General features: G+C 40.4%; 1 protein-coding gene across 1 annotated transcript in view; it reads left to right on the plus strand.

The window, feature by feature from the left end:
• Positions 1-19,460, plus strand: part of CDH8 (cadherin 8) — a 339,116-nt gene that overhangs the window by 212,323 nt on the left and 107,333 nt on the right. Inside the window, exon 8 of the mRNA XM_037041593.1 lies at positions 3,567-3,703. Within this exon, the coding sequence (XP_036897488.1) occupies positions 3,567-3,703 (137 nt within the window). The remainder of the gene's footprint in view (positions 1-3,566; positions 3,704-19,460) is intronic.

Here is a 19,460-nt window from a genome sequence, read left to right on the forward strand (position 1 = left end):
TCATAGCTAATTAAGTGATTTTCCTTGTACTCATTGTATAAGAAAGAGAGAAAAGAAGGGTGTAAGAAGGAAAAGGCACCTAAAAAAATATGTGCTTGGTACACATTTGGTGTCTAATGTGTGCATGTTAACTATGTGTGTGGTGTCTAATGTGTGCTTGTCAATATTTGGGCCTGTGTGGCAGTTCTTGGGAGCCTTCATAAAAAGTCTACCAGGCAATAAAGTCTGCAAAATGTCTACAGAGGCAGCAAGGGGCTTCTTGAAATAGTTGAGATTTTAATCTATCTTGAAATAGATTTTAAACTGAATTTTAAACTTAGTCATTTTTCCCCATCAAGTTCCTCCCATTGTGTAATCTTATAATATTATGACATTCTTACCTCTGATCTTACTAAAGGGCTGTATTTATAGCTGGTTTTATAAATTCTTATGACTCACCCCATAAAGTCTGTCATGAACTGGAACTTGAAAAGATGAGAAAAATATCCTTGTCTGTGTTAGAGTTATAGGAGTTAAATAATACTCAAACTCCCCCCCCCCATTTTATGCTATTTGTAAGTGTTAAGAAAGGGACCCTCTCCACCATCTTCCAAGAAAGGAAAGTCATTGAAGTTCTGTTTACTGGGACAGGATGATTATGGTAAAGATGATGATAAACATGCTTTATTGCTTACTAACTACCAGAGACTGATTTTGCTTTATTTTTAATCCTCACAACCACCCCTGGGAAATGGGTACTCCATATCTGATCATTAAAGAAATCGAGGCTCAATGAATTTATTAATTATCTAAGAAATAGCAATATATCAATAATAGAGATATAATTTACTCAAAAGTTGAGGTCTGCATGATACAAATTTAAGTAAGGAATTAAACAAACCACTTAAAAACATACCAGCTTCCCAAACTCTGTCATTGTTCTCAGTGCTTCCTCTGGGGGTGAGGTTCTAGGCCATCTCTGGGCATCCGTCAAATAGCCAAGGAGCTTGTCTCACATTTGAGATCCATGAGTTTTAGTGGGTTACACTGGCTCTCGTTTGCTGTGGCCTCTGGGAAATCGGGTGGTGCATTAATGTGTGAAATATATCAGCAGTGAGATAATAAAATCTCTACAACCTGGCCGTGCCTGCAAAGTTTATCTACGACTATGATGCAGGAAGTGATAATTAATCCTCTGGATATTTCGTAGCTCTTTTAAGAGTCAGAAGCTACGTGCTATCTGGAGCAAACGACATGTCTGTTTAGTTCTTCGACAGCTAAACTTGGAACCTCACGGGTCTCATCAACCATCATTGTTCCCCAGAAAAATGGCTCTGGGTCTTCTTTCCATAATACAGCAGATTGAAATGCTTTGTAATGAGCACTTTCCCATGCTGAGGATTTGGTTGAGAGCGCGGTTGATCCATGTATGCCTCTGGGGGCTTAAATCCTTTCCGAGTTTCTCTGATCATCCTGGAGACGGGTGTAGGGTCAGTCTGTGAATGCCTGCTGTAGAGATGCAAGTCGGCTCCTTGGTTTCCTTTGTAGCTTTTTACGAAATCAGAAGTTATCATTTCATTATGCAATGTTTCTCAAGGAATTTACTAGCATCAATAAAATGAAGTACTTTTTACATATTATTCCAAACTGTTCAGTCATGCTTGTCTTTCATGGGGAGGATTTGACATGGATGCCTTTTTTTCCATGGTCTTTGCATTTGAAATAAAGAATGTGAATACCATTTCTAGTGAAAAAGAAATCATGAAAAAAAGAAAAGTATTCTCCATCTATCTATTTATTGATTGATCTATCAACTATCCATTTATCTGATGTCCGTCTATCTGTCTATCTACTACCTATCTATCCATCCTTCCATGTATCTATCTGGTAATCCATCCTTTGTCTCAAGCAGATATAGAAACAAATAAATAGATGCACATACATAAGTAGAGATGCATAGTATATGTAAATATATGCTGTTTGCAGTGAGATCCACTAAAATATTAACACCACAAAACTGTAGGCATAACATTGTGGGGGTTTTATTTTTCTTCATTTTCTTGCAACATAGTCTAAACTTGATTATATAATAAATTTCATTAAAATGTATAAAAATAAAATACACTCAGCACCAATAGCCATGAACCATGTTGCAAAATTAGGGTCAGTGAATATCAGTGAGTAGAGTGATTTCATGGGCACTTCCTAAGAGACCACCTCAACTGTAAAGGCTTTCTTCACTGCCCCCCTCCTAAAAAGGAATTGTACATGAACTTCATTTTAGTTTGGGCTGCTGTATATGGGCTGCCCAGTTTAGTATGGGCTGCTGGAATGCCATAGACTGCGAACATTTACTTCCCACTGTTCTGGAGCCTGGAAGTTCAAGATCAAGGCACTCACAGATTCTCTTTTTGGTGAGGACCAGATTCCTGGTTTGCAGATGGTTGTCTTCTTGTAATGTCACTGGTAGGAACCAGAGAAGCATCCTGCATCAAATCCTTTTTGTTTAAATAAGAGAATTAATGTCATGATCAGGGCCCCAGACCCATGACCTAATGCAATTATAATTATCAGCCAAAGGACAGACTTATTTAGAAATTCTAGCACATTGGGAGTTGAGATTTTAACATATAGATTTCAGGGAGGCACAAATATTCAGTCCACAGCTCCCTACTTTGGGCCTTCATTCTATCCTGTTTCAGTTGTGTTTCTTATGCCACATACTTGGTTGTATTTGATATATCATAGCCAAAGCACAGCTCTTGGTTTATAAAAAGGATAAATGCTGTGGAACAATAATTCCTATATAATCTTAATACTTAGGATAGCTTCAAAGCAGATGGCTCTAGACATAAAATGCCATGATGTTGTATTATTTGAACATTTGTTTCAGTGTAGACACTACTAAGAAGTCCATTTAAAATTCTTAATTTCATAGGATCTAGTATTATAAAACTTTAAAAATATGTATTCCAACTTTAAGAATTATTACTACTAGGTACGGGATACTAGAGAATCCACAACTATCTCATTTCTATGGACAGAGACTAATTAGACTAGAAAGCCTAAGTACATAACTTTACTTAAAATAAAAACAAAACAAAACAACAGGAGCAAAACCAAAAGCACGTATATGTTGTCTAGTCAAATATAAGTGTAACACAAACACCTATTTCCTTCGAACTGCGATAAATTACATGCTGCCTAGCACTGTCCTGCTTTGGAGTCGAGTTCATTGTTTTATATATTTTGTGGCAACTGCTAATTATCATAAGCTGTCCAATAAATGTGATGGATTATCCAATTAACTCTTCATCAGCATCCGTTTTGGAAGATGATACCTATTGAAACTGATGGCAGTTTATGACCTCCATGTTGCCTGTGTAGCTAATTACTCCTTGGACAATAATTATCAAGTTTCTTGTGCCTCATTCAGTCATTTTGTTTTACAAATTATGATGCCACTGAGTCTCCCAATTCATTTGAGTTCACAGTGATGGCTCTCCAAGGATGACTGAAGGTCTGCTGTGGAATGTATGGATCACATGCATGTATGGAGATAGATTACAGATGTATCTGTTTTGTAGGTTTTCCATTGACCGGCACACTGACCTGGAGAGACAATTCAACATTAACGCAGATGATGGGAAGATAACGTTGGCAACACCACTGGACAGAGAGTTGAGTGTGTGGCACAACATAACTATCATTGCTACTGAAATTAGTAAGTGCCCGGGTTTAATTTCTTCTATGTGTGACTGGGTGTGCTGTGTGCCTAGTGATCACATGATAAATGGTCCCTGTTTTCATTAGATAGCTTGACACTGGAATGTATTCTATTATTCCAAAGGAGCCTTCGAATGAATCACGTCAGCAGGAAATGACTTACATGGCGTTACATTACCAAGCATTGCAATGTATGTGGGAAGGAAACTTTTTTATATTCAAATATTCTTACAACTCATACCTATTATTCAATCACCAAAAGCAATGTTTTACATGTTAAAATATAAGGAAATATTTAGTATAAAAGAGTGGGTAAAAAATAGAACTCAAACACCATACACTATAATTTAAATAAGCGGACACTAACATGTATTTATACAATAGAGAAACTATCACATATTTGAATCTCACACATACGCATAGATAGATAGAACCTCCATACTCTCAATAGACATTATTTGGGGAAGGTAAAATTATAGATGATTTTTTATTTTGGTTTTTAGAGTTTAATGTATTTTACACAATAATTACAGACCCTTTAGAATTGTATCTCCAATGTAATTTTTTTCATAAATTACATGCAAAAATGCAAACTTTATTCGTGAGGACATTCTAGGGTTGTTAAAAGAACATGTTAGTCTTTCTGTGCTTTTTCATGCTGGTGGCTTCTTTGATTGCACTCACCACACTGCCATTGAACCTCTAAACAACAGCTGGGTGGTGAAAATGAGCGCTGCACTGCCTTTGAGAACTTGCACTCCACCTTAAGATTTTCATTTTTATACGAAAACTTGCAAAAGGGACATGATATTCAGTTTACTTCTAAACAAAATATATTTTGCCCATTGTCAAATCCAAAAGAGACGTTCAGTTCTTGAGGAAGCTGGGAATCTGAATAAGGAAATAGAAACTGACATGAGGAAAAATCCGTAGACGCACATATAGTATAGAAGATGTAGCTGATAATTCTTGGGTACGGAACCTAAAATCTGCTCTGTCCTCTGTCCGAAATCTGCTTTTTGTATTCACAACTAATGTGAAAATGGGTAGAGATACACAATGGATTTGTTTGTACCAATGAAAGTAACCCAGACCTTCAGGAAGGACGTGGGTTTTCCTTGTTCTGACATGTGGGGAAAATGTCCTCCTTGGGGCCTTAGAAAATGGAAACAAAGCAACACTGTATGAAAAAGTGAAGATTCAAGAGTGAAGAATGTGTGTGTCTTACAACATCAAGTGTAGGCACCGAAACATGCAGTCGAGTTGGCATGGAGTTTCAACTCTACCACATAGAGGGGCCTGGGGAGAGGATGAGCTTTGGACATTTGAGTGTTTTCCCAGCTCGGAAGTACTGTTTTCTTCCTTAGTGTGTTGCCGTGGTAGTCATGTCCCCTTGAACCATTCAGGGACAAAGCTAACAAAGCATACCACTGGGTGACCTTGTCTTATTAAAAGTGTTAACCACATCTTGAGAGGTACAGGCATAAAGTTTTTGTAATGTATGACATTGATGCTGCATGATCACCGCAAGCCTCTGGGAAAAACTCTATCTGTTTAGATTGGTTTAAAGGCTTATCAAAGTTCTTGAAAGGATCAGTTTTCTTTATAATATGTAGGTAGTAATTACTTTTAAAAGGACTTTCTTGTGTATTGAATGCAACCTACTTGAGTTAGTCTTCATCCATGACACTTTTGCATGAGATGGATGCCTTCACTTAAATATTCGTTAAGGACGCCCTGACTAGAAGGATCCATGTTCTTCATTTTAAGAAGAAAAAAGCTGTGTGTAAACAGAGGGGTGGTTAAGAAACAATCCAGAGCCCTGGCTGGTGTAGTTCAGTGGGTTGAGTGCAGGCCTGCAAACCAGAGGATTGTGGTTCGATTCCCAGTCAGGGCACATGCCTGGATTGCAGGCCAGTTCCCAGCACAGGATGCACGGGAGGCAACCATACATTGATGTTTTTCTCCCTCTCTCCTTCCCTTCCCCTTTAAAGATAAATAAAATAAATCTTAAAAAAAAGAAACAATCCAGAAACACAAGACTTACTTGCAAGAAATCGCAGACAAGTAGGGAGACAGGCACAAAAGCAGATGCTGAAGGGTAATGAGCTGTGAATTCCAGGTCAACAGGAGTCCCAACCCCAGGCAGAGAAGATGGGCATTTGTTCATTCGCTCAGTGATTATTAATTGACTCTAAACTACATGAGGATAGAGCAGTGAGCAAAATAGGCATAAACACAGGTGCTCTTGGAGTTTTCTTTCTACTGGCACCTGGAAGCCCCTGCACGTGAAAGAGTGAGTAGGAATCTGCTGAGTGATCCATGAAGAATGACGCAGCGGTGAGAAAGAAGACCATGAGTGTAGGAATTACAAGCAGTTCCGTATTGATGGCATGAAAACAAGCGACACAGCACACCTCTCTCAATGGACCTATGGTTATATTTAAAAATTGTAGCATAACAAATATGACAAAATAACACTTTATGTCTATCAGTAAAATAAATATTAAGATTCATTTTTTAAAAGATTTTATTTATTTATCTTTAGAGGGGAAGGGAAGGAGAGAGGGAAAGAAATATCAATGTATGGTTGCCTCTTGTGCATCCCCTGCTGGGAACTGGCCTGCAACCCAGGCATGGGCCCCGACTGGGAATCGAACCACGATTGTCTGGTTCACAGGCTTGCGCTCAATCCACTGAGCTACACCAGCCAGGGCCAAGATTAGTTTTTATTTAATCAAAAGTCTATATATGTTTACATTCAGTGTTATTTCGTATTAGTTTCCCGTGGGCAGCGTCGCGGTTAAACAATCAGGTACTGTATAAAGTGTTGGCTGATGTCTCCAGTATCCAACTGGAGTATCTGAAGAAACCCAAAACACTAATGTGAAATAATATCTGTACCCTGTGTTTCCTGCAGTGTTATTTATAATCACTAGGAAATAAAAGCAGCCCAAATGCCCATCAATAAATGAGTGGGGGGAAAAGGCTGTGGTACATTTACACAATGGGATATTACCTGGTCCTGAAAAGAATAAACTCTTTACTATTTGTGACAGCATGAATGAACCTACAGAATTGTATGCTAAGATGGCTAAGATTATTTTTAAGTAGTACAGTTATTATTATTAATAATAATACAGTATAATTAAATTGCAAAAAAAAGTACACTCGATAAAATTTTCTATATGGCTTGAGAGAATTCACTCAACTATTTCCCAGATTCAGGTTCACAGTTGGCTCTAGAAAGAGAATAAGTACGGAGAAGCTCTGCCCGCGTGAATGCCGTGAGCCTGTCCGTGAACCATGAAGAATTTAAAATCTACAACCCAACCTTGCATTACTCTGTTCTAATACTGAGAGTTATCTTACCTTTTCAAGAGTAATACAGTAATTAATTAGTGTATTTGTTTTTACTCAGAGATTAAAAACTAAACAAAATGCATAGCCATATTTTGGCCAAGAAGGAAGCTTAATTCAGGAAGTTGACATCTCAAGAAACATTAAAGTACCAGCTTTGATAGCAGCAAACTGATTTTTAAAAAATTTTGTTCATGTCACTTTCTCACATTCAGAAAGATTAAGAGTTCAAAAGAGAACTTTAATTTTTAGCTGTGAAATATAAGCTGAGGTGAGCATAAATTTAGAAACTTTAAAGATGCAATTAAGTCATCTTTTTCTAAATCATGAAAAGAAGTAGAATACAACCACAGAGAACCTACGAAAAATCGCAATTACTAAGAAAATGGCTCTGTAACTTGTTTTGCCTTGATCTGCTTATTTAGCTCATCACATAATATTTACCTTGCAAAGCCACACACCAGGTCTTGGGGAATAAATATTAAGGGGAGATTTATTGTATTTGGATGAGATGAATATTTAAAATCACCCAGGACAACAGAACCCCTTAGGGAGAGATTCTAATAAAGTTAAAGAAATATTTATTCCAGGCAGAACAATTTAAAATTACTCTCAGAACACCATCTCATCAGGCAAAGATTTAAACAAATGAAATTAAGCTAAAAAAAATGGATTTTAGGGAAGTCCATCTGTTAGCTCTTAATGAGAATGAAGATGTTGTCTTTAATCCTCTTGTGTCGGATTCACTTAACTGAGGCTGAGATGCTTTACTGTGTGCATCTATCTCCCAAGTATTTCGCTGCTAATAGATCCAGCTTGCCATCACAATCAACCAGGGCGCCTCATTACAGGAGCTGGCTGTTAGATGCCCAGGTGCTAACGAGAGATTGGGCCTATCTAGCGTATCTCTGCTAAATTTCTCTGCTAGAGGCAACTCCATACCCCTGCAACTGTAGGGCAGGGCTGCTTTTACCATGGTGGTGAAGGTTTATGGTAAATTTAGCTGACTAATTAAACACTGAAACAGCATTCTGGAAGCCCTACGATGCATTTAATTCTCACACCACCCGGTGAAAGTAGGTTCTATTACTAACACATTTTTCGGAAGAGGAAACTCAGACACCAGCTAGGTAACTTGCCCGAGATTTCATAGGGAGCAAGAGTTGGGTTAGGACCAGCATCCATGCTGTTTAATGGCAGATTCCGCGTTCGGAGATGCCTTCCACGGAAGAAACCTCTTGTGCCTTCTTCACCTTCACTCTCCTGCTTACATGGAGCACTGACACCAGCACATCCTGTCCTGAAGCAAGTGAATGAATTAGTTCTGCGCAGAGCAGAAGGCGGGTGCAGGGACAAGGATGCAGGGGTGGGGGGGGGGAAGAACAACCACGCGTTAGACCCGGCCCTTCTATTCTAACCTGTGCAACCCATGGCAGGAATAGTGTCTGAAATAGTGTCTGAGGGACAGAGCAGAGCTTTGGAACCTGAAGCAGAGCTTCAGGCTCAGATTCCCTTCCCATGGCAGAGACCAGGAAGGGAGCTACAGGGAAGGGAGACAGCACAGAAGAATCCCCTGTAGGGAAGAGCATGTTTCAGTGAAGAACACAGAGAAGTTAACTCACCCGGCTGATCCAAATCACCTGGGTAACCGTTAAAACCAAACCCACCAAGTTCTGGGTCTTCCCCAGGACTTCCTGCATCCCGGTCTCAAGGCCAGGACTCAGGAAGGCAAGTTTCAAAGGTTCTTCCCGCCTCCTCTCTATCCCCTGCCCCGCCCGGTCAGATGTACATTATACCGACACTGTGAAGGAAGGCAGGAAAGGGTAAGGTGTCCTGTTCCTGAATTGAATGTATTGGGATGCCATTAGTTAATAAAATCACATAGGTTTCAGGCATAAAATTCTATAATGCACCATCTGTATATTGTACTGATATACTGTACCATCTGTGTTGTCCCTGCCCCAACTCAAGTCTCCTTCCATCACCATTTACCTCCCCTTTACCCTCTCCTACCGCCCCCACCTTTCTTTCCCTCTGGTAATCACCATACTGTTGTCTGTGTACATGTGTTTATTTTATTTATTTTACGTTTTTACTTGCCTAATCACTTCGCCTTTTTTTTGGTCTGCATGTTTTTGTCTCTACTTTTTGTGATTCCCCTGGTGATCAGGTGACATTTCTGTGAGCTGAGATTCATGCCAAGTCCCTCAGGTGACACACAGGATCCCTTTAGGTTGAGCAGACCTGTGTGAGAACATCGCGACCACAGCGGCAGGGGAGAGAAACCATACCGTGGGACGGAGTCTCTGCAGCGGCAGTGAGGAGCACTGAATGCCGATTCTAGGGGGTTCTTCCCAGAGAAATCGGTGATGTGGAGTGCAACGTGGAGAAGCCCGCCGACACCGTGTCCCGGGGATCAGCCCTTGGCACCTGCAGAAAGCACAGGACTCTGGGTTACCTGAGAGTGTTTTAAAGCGGGAGGCATGTAATTGCCCATTACATTAAGCTCTTTCAGTTAGCAGTAATGTGTTGGTCTGGCCCACTGCAGTGGGCTGCACACAGTATTGCACATGAAGCTTTTCACTTATGATGGTTCAATCTCCCAGGGAAAACACTAGTTTGATAGCACTTAAGGAGTGTTTCTTCCTGGCGTAGGGCCCAGCTGTCAGAATAATTGCTTTGTCCAACCCAGGATGCTTAGGGAAAATATATCTTTATGGGCCACTCATTATTTAGAGAAATCTTAGGTCCTACAGTTGGAGGGAGTTAGCCACGTCCCAGCCGTATAACCTTGGGCAGAGACCTAATTTCTCCTTCCTTGCTGTTTTATCATTCCTGTAATGGGAATTACAGTTGTTCCTTACAATCTGGGGTGTAGTGAGAATTTAATTAACAGTGAAAGTACCTACGATACCTCATCTCGGTCTTCCTCCAGGCTAAACCTGGTGTCTCTTCTCTCTCACCTTCCCTGTCCTCTGACTAGTCCTATACATAAACTTTCTATGTGTCACTCATTTCTGTCTTTTTTTCCCCCCCAAGCCACTTGGGCTTAAGGAGAAAGGGAACTGAAATAGTAATGTAAACACCTCAGTTTGTATCAGTTCTCTCATGTAGCATAATAAACCATGTCAAAATTTAGCATCTTAAAAATAATAACTGTGCATTTCTCTTGGCCCTGGGAGGCAGCTGGGTAGTTCTTTGGTCTGAACTGGCCTTGCTAACCTTTCTGGTCAGTGGGTGGCTCGTCTGGCCTCACAGGTGTGTATAAGAAGCTGGTTAGACCAGGGTGCCAGAGTCAGCGTAGGTCTTCTCTGCTCCATGTGGTCTCTCATGCTCTAATAGGCCAGCTCGACAGTGGTGGTGTCCCTAGGATTCCAAGGAGCAACAAAGGACTGATGAGAAGCACTTTCTCCGTCTCTATTTGTATCATGTCGAATAATGTCACACGGGCTAGAACAAGTGACATTTCACAAAACCAAATTCAAAGAGTGAAGAAATAGATGTCACCTGTTGATTGGAGCAGTTGGAAATATTATGGCCATTCTTTTTCTTTAAGTTTATTTCAGATGCAGATGCTGAATCAGTGTGCATGACAGAGAAGTATATAACAATCTATAGCCTACACCTAGGTACTTCTCAGTCCCTTTTCCAGAAGCCTCTCTTCAGTATAGTACATGTGCATCAGAATGCTATGAATCAACCCTTTACATGTTTGGAAGAAAGGATTAGATATAATATATCTAATAGCCATCAACTGGTTAACTGTGGGTTCTTTAGAATTTCAGATTAAATAGCAATTTGCATTACTCATATTAAACCTACGAATGCATTTACACTGTTACAACAACTCACGTAAGTGTTAATGTAAGCACTAAACTTCTTACTATTTCTTGATATCCACGCTGGGTCAGATTCCTTTGTTATAGGTTCTCACACATCCTTGCTCTTTTCTTTCCACTGACTGGTTGCGACTCATAATAACCATTTATTTGCTTCTGGTCTTGAGAATACATTTATAAAGGAAGAAATGGGTAAAGTCCTCGCTCTAACAAAACATTTTATTATTGCTTTATTATTGATTGCTGTTTGATCCTAGGATCCTAACACAGTGCTTGAGGTTCCCAATAAATATTTGCTAAATTAGCCAATGAATAAATGAAATAATGTGGTAATAACACTAGACAGTACCCTGATGACTTCTGACTCTAAACATTGTCCATTGATTGGTGGAAAGGATTTTTGCCTTAATGTATCCCACTCGGCTCTTTGTTCAAAGTCTCAGGAAGGCAGGCACATGGGCACTACGGCTTCTTGGATTTTTAAAGTCATTCTTTCCTGAGTGACTGAAGCTGACAGATAAAGGGCGGGAGCAACTGCCTGCTCCTTGTATAAAAACTGGGGGGCACTGACTATGTTTACAGGGAAAGATTCCCATGGAATACTAACCGATCTTGGGAGTCAGAGACCAAGGGAAAGGTGCTGGTAGCAAGGAGCCTGAGGTCCCCTCACTCTTTCTCCAAGGAGCCAGGCTTCTGATCTAAGAGCTCTTATTTCTCTTGGCTTCTGAGAGCCTTGAGGCAAGCCCTGAATCCTGCCAGCACACACTTCATTACCCAACAAGCCTGTTTATCATTGAATCTAATCTCTATTGAACAAGTAGAAGCAGGTTACAAAGCAGCAAAGCCAAAAGAATGAAAATGCAGCATGTTTTCTGATTACAGGAATCCCTAATCCAAAGCTTAGAAGCTGGAGCTAAAAATAGGTACCAATTCCATCTGCATCCATCCTCACCCACCCAGCATTTCAGGGCCAGGTCAGGTGGCCCTTCAGCCAGAGGGTAGAAATTTAAACTGTGATAGCTTGCTTCCACCTTATTTGCAGTGTCAGGGCATTAGTTACTCTGTACCCTCATTTATTATACTGATGTATCTTGTTTCTGGAGCATCTATAGGACAAGGATCCACCTTAACATTGCCCAAGGTCAAGAGTAATGCTATTTGTCTCAGAATAGGTTATGCCTGCTCCTCATGTGACTAAAAATGCTGTTTATGCAAGAATTCAAATCAACCTAGAACGAAGACACTGACATTCGTTAGCACCGACTCTGGGCATTGTGTTGAGCGCTTGACAGGCCCTGTTTCCTTCCAGCCTCACAGAAACACACGGAAGAAGGACAAGGAAACCCTCTGAGATGGGAACCAAGCTCCCAAGGCTTCCATGGCCAGGATTCACGGAGCAGGTTCCCCCAAACATAATGCTTCCACATCTCACATCAGTATTATTTCTCTAAAGCTTCATACATCAACAAATCCGCAGAGCAGATAGGGCTCGGCTCATTTCAGGAAGTATTTCACGTGCAACCACTACGTATGAAGAGTTGTACCCTTGGAACACAGTGAGAAATGACTCCTTAGCTTTGAGCCTTAATAGTGAAGTGAAGAAATAGAATAGAGTCCTTTCTTTAAGGCCTGCGTTTGAAACTCTACTGTTTTACTTAATAAAAAAAAAAAAGCTTGTGATTGGGAGTAGAGTGAGCATCTTCTACTAGACAGGAGACACTCTCCTCTGGAAAAATCCTTTGTGGAAGATACATTGACATCAGGATCGTGAAGCAGCTGTAGGCTTTTGTTAGAGCTGCGTTTCCAAACTAAGAGATGTCTTATTCAAGAGGAGGAAAGTTCAGAATATCCTCTGAAGATAAGGAAAATTGGGAGAGGCAAGAAGATTTGGTTGGAATGTTAAGTGAAGCAAATGATGGTTGCCTTTAAATGCTGAATCAAGAAAATTGCCTGGCTCTCTATCTTGAAGGGGCCCGTGAAATACATAGAAATATCAAAATGAGGGAAATACGGGGCTCAGAATATTAATATTCAGAATGGGGAGTAGAAGAGATCATTGGGTGGACGGGAGGGACAAGACATGGAAAATGGGTGGGAGGAGAATAGGTCTGAGAGCTGGTGTCTCTGAAACTTTGTGATGCATAAACTACCTGGAGAGCTTGTTAAAACATAAATTTCTAGGCCATCGAATTTGTATTTCTAATGAGTCTCACTGTGACATGGATGCTGCTGGGCCAGGGACCAAACTTTGAGAACAATTACTGTACTCCCTACACTCCTAATTCTGAATAAAACTAAAGCTGCGCTAGAAATGGAGTGTGAATGAACAGAAATTGGCATCTGGTTAAAACTAACGAGCAAAGAAGTGAAGCAAAGACAGTTAGAGAGTGTAAGCCCTGGCAATGAGGATGAGAATGATACATTAAAAGAGTCGCTGCTCGCTGTGTGTGAGGCAGCATTCTAGACCTTTCTCTGCCATTTTTCATGTCTGAGTCTCACAACAATTCCGTAAATTGGTGTCGTCAGTTCTTTCATCTAGTAAAACGAAAACCCCAAAGTTCAGGCTCACCAGATTTAGGAGGTGGCTGAGTCTGGATTAGCTCCTAGGTGTGTCTGACTCTTCAGCCCCATCTCTGAACATTTAGCCTCTGTTCCCTTCCGAGTGGTAGCCTAGTGCTTGTTGAGACATGCCCTGATTCACAAAAGATGACCTGTCATTTCCACAATTGAAGAGTCTACAGCTTTTCTTCAACTAATTCTTCATAAAAGAAGGTCAAACACAATGAGTTACTACTGATGGGCTTTCATCCGCACTGAAGGAACTGAATGGGGTGAATGGCGGGGGAGGGGGCAGTCGAGGTGGGGTAATTTATTTAAAATCGACATCTGTGAACTACCTGTTCCAGAAGAATTCGGATTTGTGAGAACCTCCAGTTCCTCAATTGAAAATAAATTAAAGTCTAAATGAGGGGCAGATACTGAAGTGTGAATGTTCCTGCTACCCACTGAGATAATCCTGGAATAGTGCTGAAGTCGGCTCCACACACCCACTGTTACAATTTGACAATGAATGCTAAATAGTAGCCTGGAGAAGGAAGACCTGGAATAAAACCACGCATGACAAGTGTAGAGGGGGAAAGGCTCTGACTTTGTAGTCGAATACATGTAAATTCCAATCCAGGTTCCATTTACAGCTATCTACTTGAAAACAAACAGTTTCTCTGGATAATCTAATGCATTTATTTATTGGTGAAAAGGAAATTTTAATATCAAGAGGGAACTAAAATTTGGTGGATGTAGAGAATGTATGTTTTTATACATACGATGATAGATTATAATAATATATTAGAATTATTACATTATAATTTGTATATTATTTTATCATGATAGCACATGGCTTAACAGAAATATGTCCTCTGTATCTCTTTTCAGCAACGTTCATAAAGATAAAAGCCTCATCACCTGCTTTTTCAGGTGGGCTGTGATGAGCTTGCTGTTTAAGAGACTGACAGTTTAGAACCTTTACTATCTCAGCTTTATTTGACCGTCTTGTGTAGCAAAGATGAATAAACAACTCTAATACACTGTAAAGGAAACCTGTGGGCTTTTGCTGGCTCTTAAATAAGGCTTGTCATTAGATTCTGTGTTAGGCACAATATCCAAGTCTCCTTGCTCGTTCATACTTGAGAATCTCCGGATATAAAAATACCCATACTGAGCCAGCATTTGATTTCCTGCTGAACTGGTTTTCACATTTCCAATATAATTATGTAGCAGTTACAAAGAAAGGCTGAACTCCACAGAATGCCATAGAAACCCACATTTGTTTATTCAAAAAAAATATATGAAAAGCATCTCAGACAGAAACTGGTGACTTCTCAGGGAAACTGGTACCTAAAATAAATCTGAAGATACTATGGATATTTATCAGAAGTGATTGGTTATAAATGGATTTAAAAAGGCAGTTAGATATGCTGCTACAAATGGCCTCTGGCATATAAATAGATCGTAGGGGAAATGGGAAGTACTGAATTAGAGATTTTTATTTTGTCTTTGTTTTCTGAATGGTTGGTTTTGTCCCTGGTAGTGGCATCCGTCAGAAAGAAATGTAAGATCTAATAAAGTAGCCACTAGAAGTACCGAGTTAATTGTTGATTGAATATACAAAACATTAGAGCATCAAACCTTTCTGCCCGTCTTGACTAAGCACTAGGGTCACAGGTGGTTCAAGACCTAGTTCCTGGACTGGAGGCGGGGCTTCTGTAGTGGAGGGGATGCCTGCTGGACCAGAGTCAAGTTGTCTAATGGAAGGAGACAGAAACCATCCAAACAGCACATCCGAGGAAGATGAGATTTCTGTGAAATGCTTCTCCAGTGCCCTTTGCAGCTAGGCTCGATGATGTCTTGAGACAAGTGAAGAAGAAAAGCAAGACTGTTACAGACAATAGGAATAGCACGAATCCAGCCAGGATGTTTTGTGGATTCTGTGATGAAAAGAAGGGATTTGACCTGAGCCTGTTTTATTGGTGGTTATAGTAACCTCCATTGCGTGCACATCTCATTTCCACGTAGCCCTTTCCACTGTGCTTTAGGAATGTGTAGTAGATTGACAGGGAAATATAAAAGAATGCCTGAGGCATATATTCTGGTTGCAAAAAGGCCAAAGAAGCTTCCTGTTCTTTGACTATCATAAGAATCATGAATTAGGAAAGTTGCAGGAAGGCAAAAGAACAGTGGGTTCTTTGCTAACTTCCTGATGACCGCTGTTGTCTGCAAAACTGGATAACGTCTGGTGTGACAATCAAGAAGATAAACCGGAATTCGAGATCCTACTGAATTGCAGGCAGAATGCTAGTCACTGTCTGCAAACACTTGTCTCATTCCATCCTCGTGACAGCTTTGCAATGGACGTATCCTTGAGCATTCTTTCAGAAACTTGTGAAGCAAGACTCAGGGAAGTCAGAGAACCTGTACGTATAAGGTCAGAGGTCTAATAAAGGGAGGTTTGTTCATCAGGTTTAGTGCCAACACCTCAACCCTTTTTACTTTTTGCTGCTTTCTATAAGCAAGTATGACAGATGGGCAAAGAGGGTGAATATGCTTTGAAAAACATTAATTTTTGTACAGATTTTCCCATGTGCTCGTGGTCACCAGACTTTGTACTAGGGACTCTGGGAGTACCTAGCAAAACAAAAAAATCATGGGGTCAAATTGCTTACTGTCTACTTGAGGTAAAGATCATAAAAACAAATAATAGTAGAATAAGGTAGCATATTTATTTTATTCTGTGTAATAGGTACATCTAATTTTAAGAAGCAAGGAGTTGAGAACGATTAAAGCTATCCTTCTGGGAGATTTAGGTTCACTTCCTGGGCCTATCATATTTGTAACTCGGGATGTCCAAGTTCACGTTAGCATGTGGGGAAAATGAGATAGTTTCTCAGTTCTCATTTGCTGGTTGATGGATCTTCAGTGGCTGCCTCAAGACATGGTAACAAAGAGCACAGGTTTGGGGACAGAAAGATATAGGATTGTGAACAGATTACAGCATCTGTAAGTCATGAGATCTTAGGCAAAGTAATTATCTTTTATAAGTCTCGATTTTTTCATTTGTAAGGGGTGGATGATAATCTCTTTCCATATTATTGTCCTATTGCGCCTAACACAGCAATTTTCAACCTTTTTCATCTTATGGCACACTTTAATTACAAAAATTCTGTGGCACACTAAAACATATATAACTTTCTTTCACCGGTCTGACAAAAGAAAATAGGTATAATTTTAATTCATTCATACCAGATGGCTATTGTGTTGGCTGTTGTCAGTTTTTTATTTGACAATCTAAGGGAAAAGCAGCGAGTTCCTCTGACTAAGTAGTCAGGTATTACATGTTTTAAAAATTCTTGTTGCACAAGGGTTGAAAATCGCTGACCTAACATAGTGTTAAAAAAGAAAAATAGAATGGCTGAACTATATGAAGGAAAATCAGGGTAGTAAAAAGTTCTGATCCTTTAAGACAGCATATTCAAAGTTTGCTCCAGAGACACTTAAAGTCTTTGAGGCTCTTTCAGGGCTTGCACAGGGTCGAAATGCATTTATAATAATACCAAAATGCTGTTTTTCTTTTTCTATTTTGTGCACTTACAAGTGAGAGCAAAGTTTTATGGAGGCTGCAGATGTGTTGATATCATTGCTAAATAGCTAATAGCATGTGCCCTTGTGTATTGCTATGGTTTTAAAAATTAGCTGTAGCCCTGGCTGGTGTAGCTCAGTGGATTGAGCGTGGGCCTGCGAACCACACGAACGCCGTTCGAGTCCCAGTCAGGGCACATGCCTGGGTTGCAGGCCAGTTCCCTGCAGGAGACTCACCAGAGGCAACCATACATTGATATTTCTCTCCCTCTCTCCTTCCCTTCCCCTCTAAAGATAAATAAATAAAATCTTTTAAAAATTAGCTGTAATTTCTAATTGGTAAATGTTGAAAGATGTAACCCAGTTATATTTTTTGAAAATAAAAGTTTTGAGGGGGTTTAATAACTTTTAAGTGTATGAAGAGATCCTTAGACCATGTTCTTTAAGAACTGTTGCCTTAGGAAGGCATGTATTTTCTCAATTAATGGGGGTAATTAGTTGAGATATACTAACGGTAATAATTGGTCTTAATAAAAGCCAATAAAAACTATATCTTGGCTATGACATCCCTAAAATAATTTATCACTTATAAAATGTAGGGTGAATATTGAAATAAGTAATGCATTTAACAGCTTTAGTAGGCTTCTTGGTATAGTGTATATAATAAAAACTCAATAAATGCTGGTGATTGTTAACAGCAGACTAAAAACAAGGTTAACTCCCAGTGGAAATATTTTAACATTATAATTTACATTTCCAGGATCTCGTCAAATAAAGTTGCCCCCTCAAGAGACAGAATTGTTTCGGGCCAGGCCAAGACTTGCCGCCTGCAAAATCCCTGGCGTGAGTGTTTCAGAGAAACATATGAGCAGGCATAGGGAATTAAGAGTATCACAGAGACAGAGGTTGAGAGGAATCATTCACTTCCTGCCTGAGACAGACGCCCTTTCTCTAAGGACCAGGCCAGATGCACTCTTGCCTGCAGCAACAGGCAGGCTACCAGAGCGCACGGCCGATTTCATTACACATCTAACCCCCACTGCTCTGCCTCCGTGTTTCTCAAACCACAGTTTGGGGGATTATTTATTCCATTTTAGCAACAGCTGCAGCCATTTGCGCTCCCAGCAGCCGTGTGCAAGGGTTTCCTTTCCTCCCCATCCTCTCCAGTCTTCATTGCTTGTTGATTTATTGACGGTCGCTATTCTGACGGGTATGAAGTGGTATCTCATTGTGATTTTAGTTTGATGATTAGTGACACTGAGCATCTTTTCACGTGTCTATTGACCATCTGTATGTCCTCTTTGGAGAAGTGTCTATTTAGGTCCTTTGTCCATTTTTTAATCAGATTGTTTGTTTTTTTAGTGTTGAGTTAAATGGGTTCTTTACAGACTGGTGGTTGCCAAAGGGGAGGAGGGTTGAGGGATTGACTGAGTGGAAAAAGTGAAGGGATTGAGAAGTACAGATTGGTAGTTACATAACAGTCATAGGAATGTAAAGTACGGCATAGGAAATGTAGTCAATGACATTTTAATAACTATGTATGATGCCCACTGGGTACTAGAAATATCAGAGGGAACACTTTGTAAAGTATATGATTGCTAACCACCATACTATACACCTGAAACTAATACAAAATAATATTGAACGTAAGCTGTGATTTAAAACTTTTTAAAAAGAAAAAGAAGTAGCTGCAGTAAAATACACTGATACCAATAACACACAACTGACAACAAATATCATTTCCTCATTTCTCTTTTTAAATATTTTTATTGACTTTATTGGGATGGTATTGGTAAATAAAATTATATAGGTTTAAGCGTGGTGCCAGTGTTGGGGCCGAGGCCGCTCAGCAATAGTCCCGGGGCTCATCAGGTCTAGCTGCCGCCAGCTGTGTGCTCGCCACAGGGGGCCGGGTCACAGGGAGTCATCAGGGTGAGGGGAGCAGGGTTTATCAGGCCCAAACAGGGCTGGATTTGGCCCTGCGAAAAGAAGGCTCTGCACCAGTTAGATATGCCGGGGGGAAATGACCACATCCTAGAGCCACACAACTCAGTCCACCCCAGATTCTGCCACGTGTCAAGCTCCACAGGGTGGGGGGGGGGGGGTCGGAGGGTGGAGCCAGTGGATCTTGAATGAAGGGGAAGCCGTGGCGGGGTTGCTGGGGACAGGACATTCCCTCGTTTCTTGAGCTTACTTTCTTCCTCAGTGCTTGACACAGTCTTCGAGGAGAGCAACCCATGTACTTTACAAAGCTTCACTATGTGGTTTGGGATCAGATTATCAGAATTGTGAGAATGGGAAATTTTGTACGTCTCTAGGCTTCAGGAATGTCCCAATGGGGGCTTGATGGAGCCAGGCGTTGAAGTGACATTTGTGTGACACCAGAAACTCTGCCTTAACCAATACGCTGCCCTATGGGGCCTT

This window comes from Sturnira hondurensis, unplaced genomic scaffold (genome assembly GCF_014824575.4).
Source record: "Sturnira hondurensis isolate 20B ecotype Veracruz unplaced genomic scaffold, ASM1482457v3 Scaffold0003090, whole genome shotgun sequence".
Lineage (NCBI taxonomy): Eukaryota > Metazoa > Chordata > Mammalia > Chiroptera > Phyllostomidae > Sturnira > Sturnira hondurensis.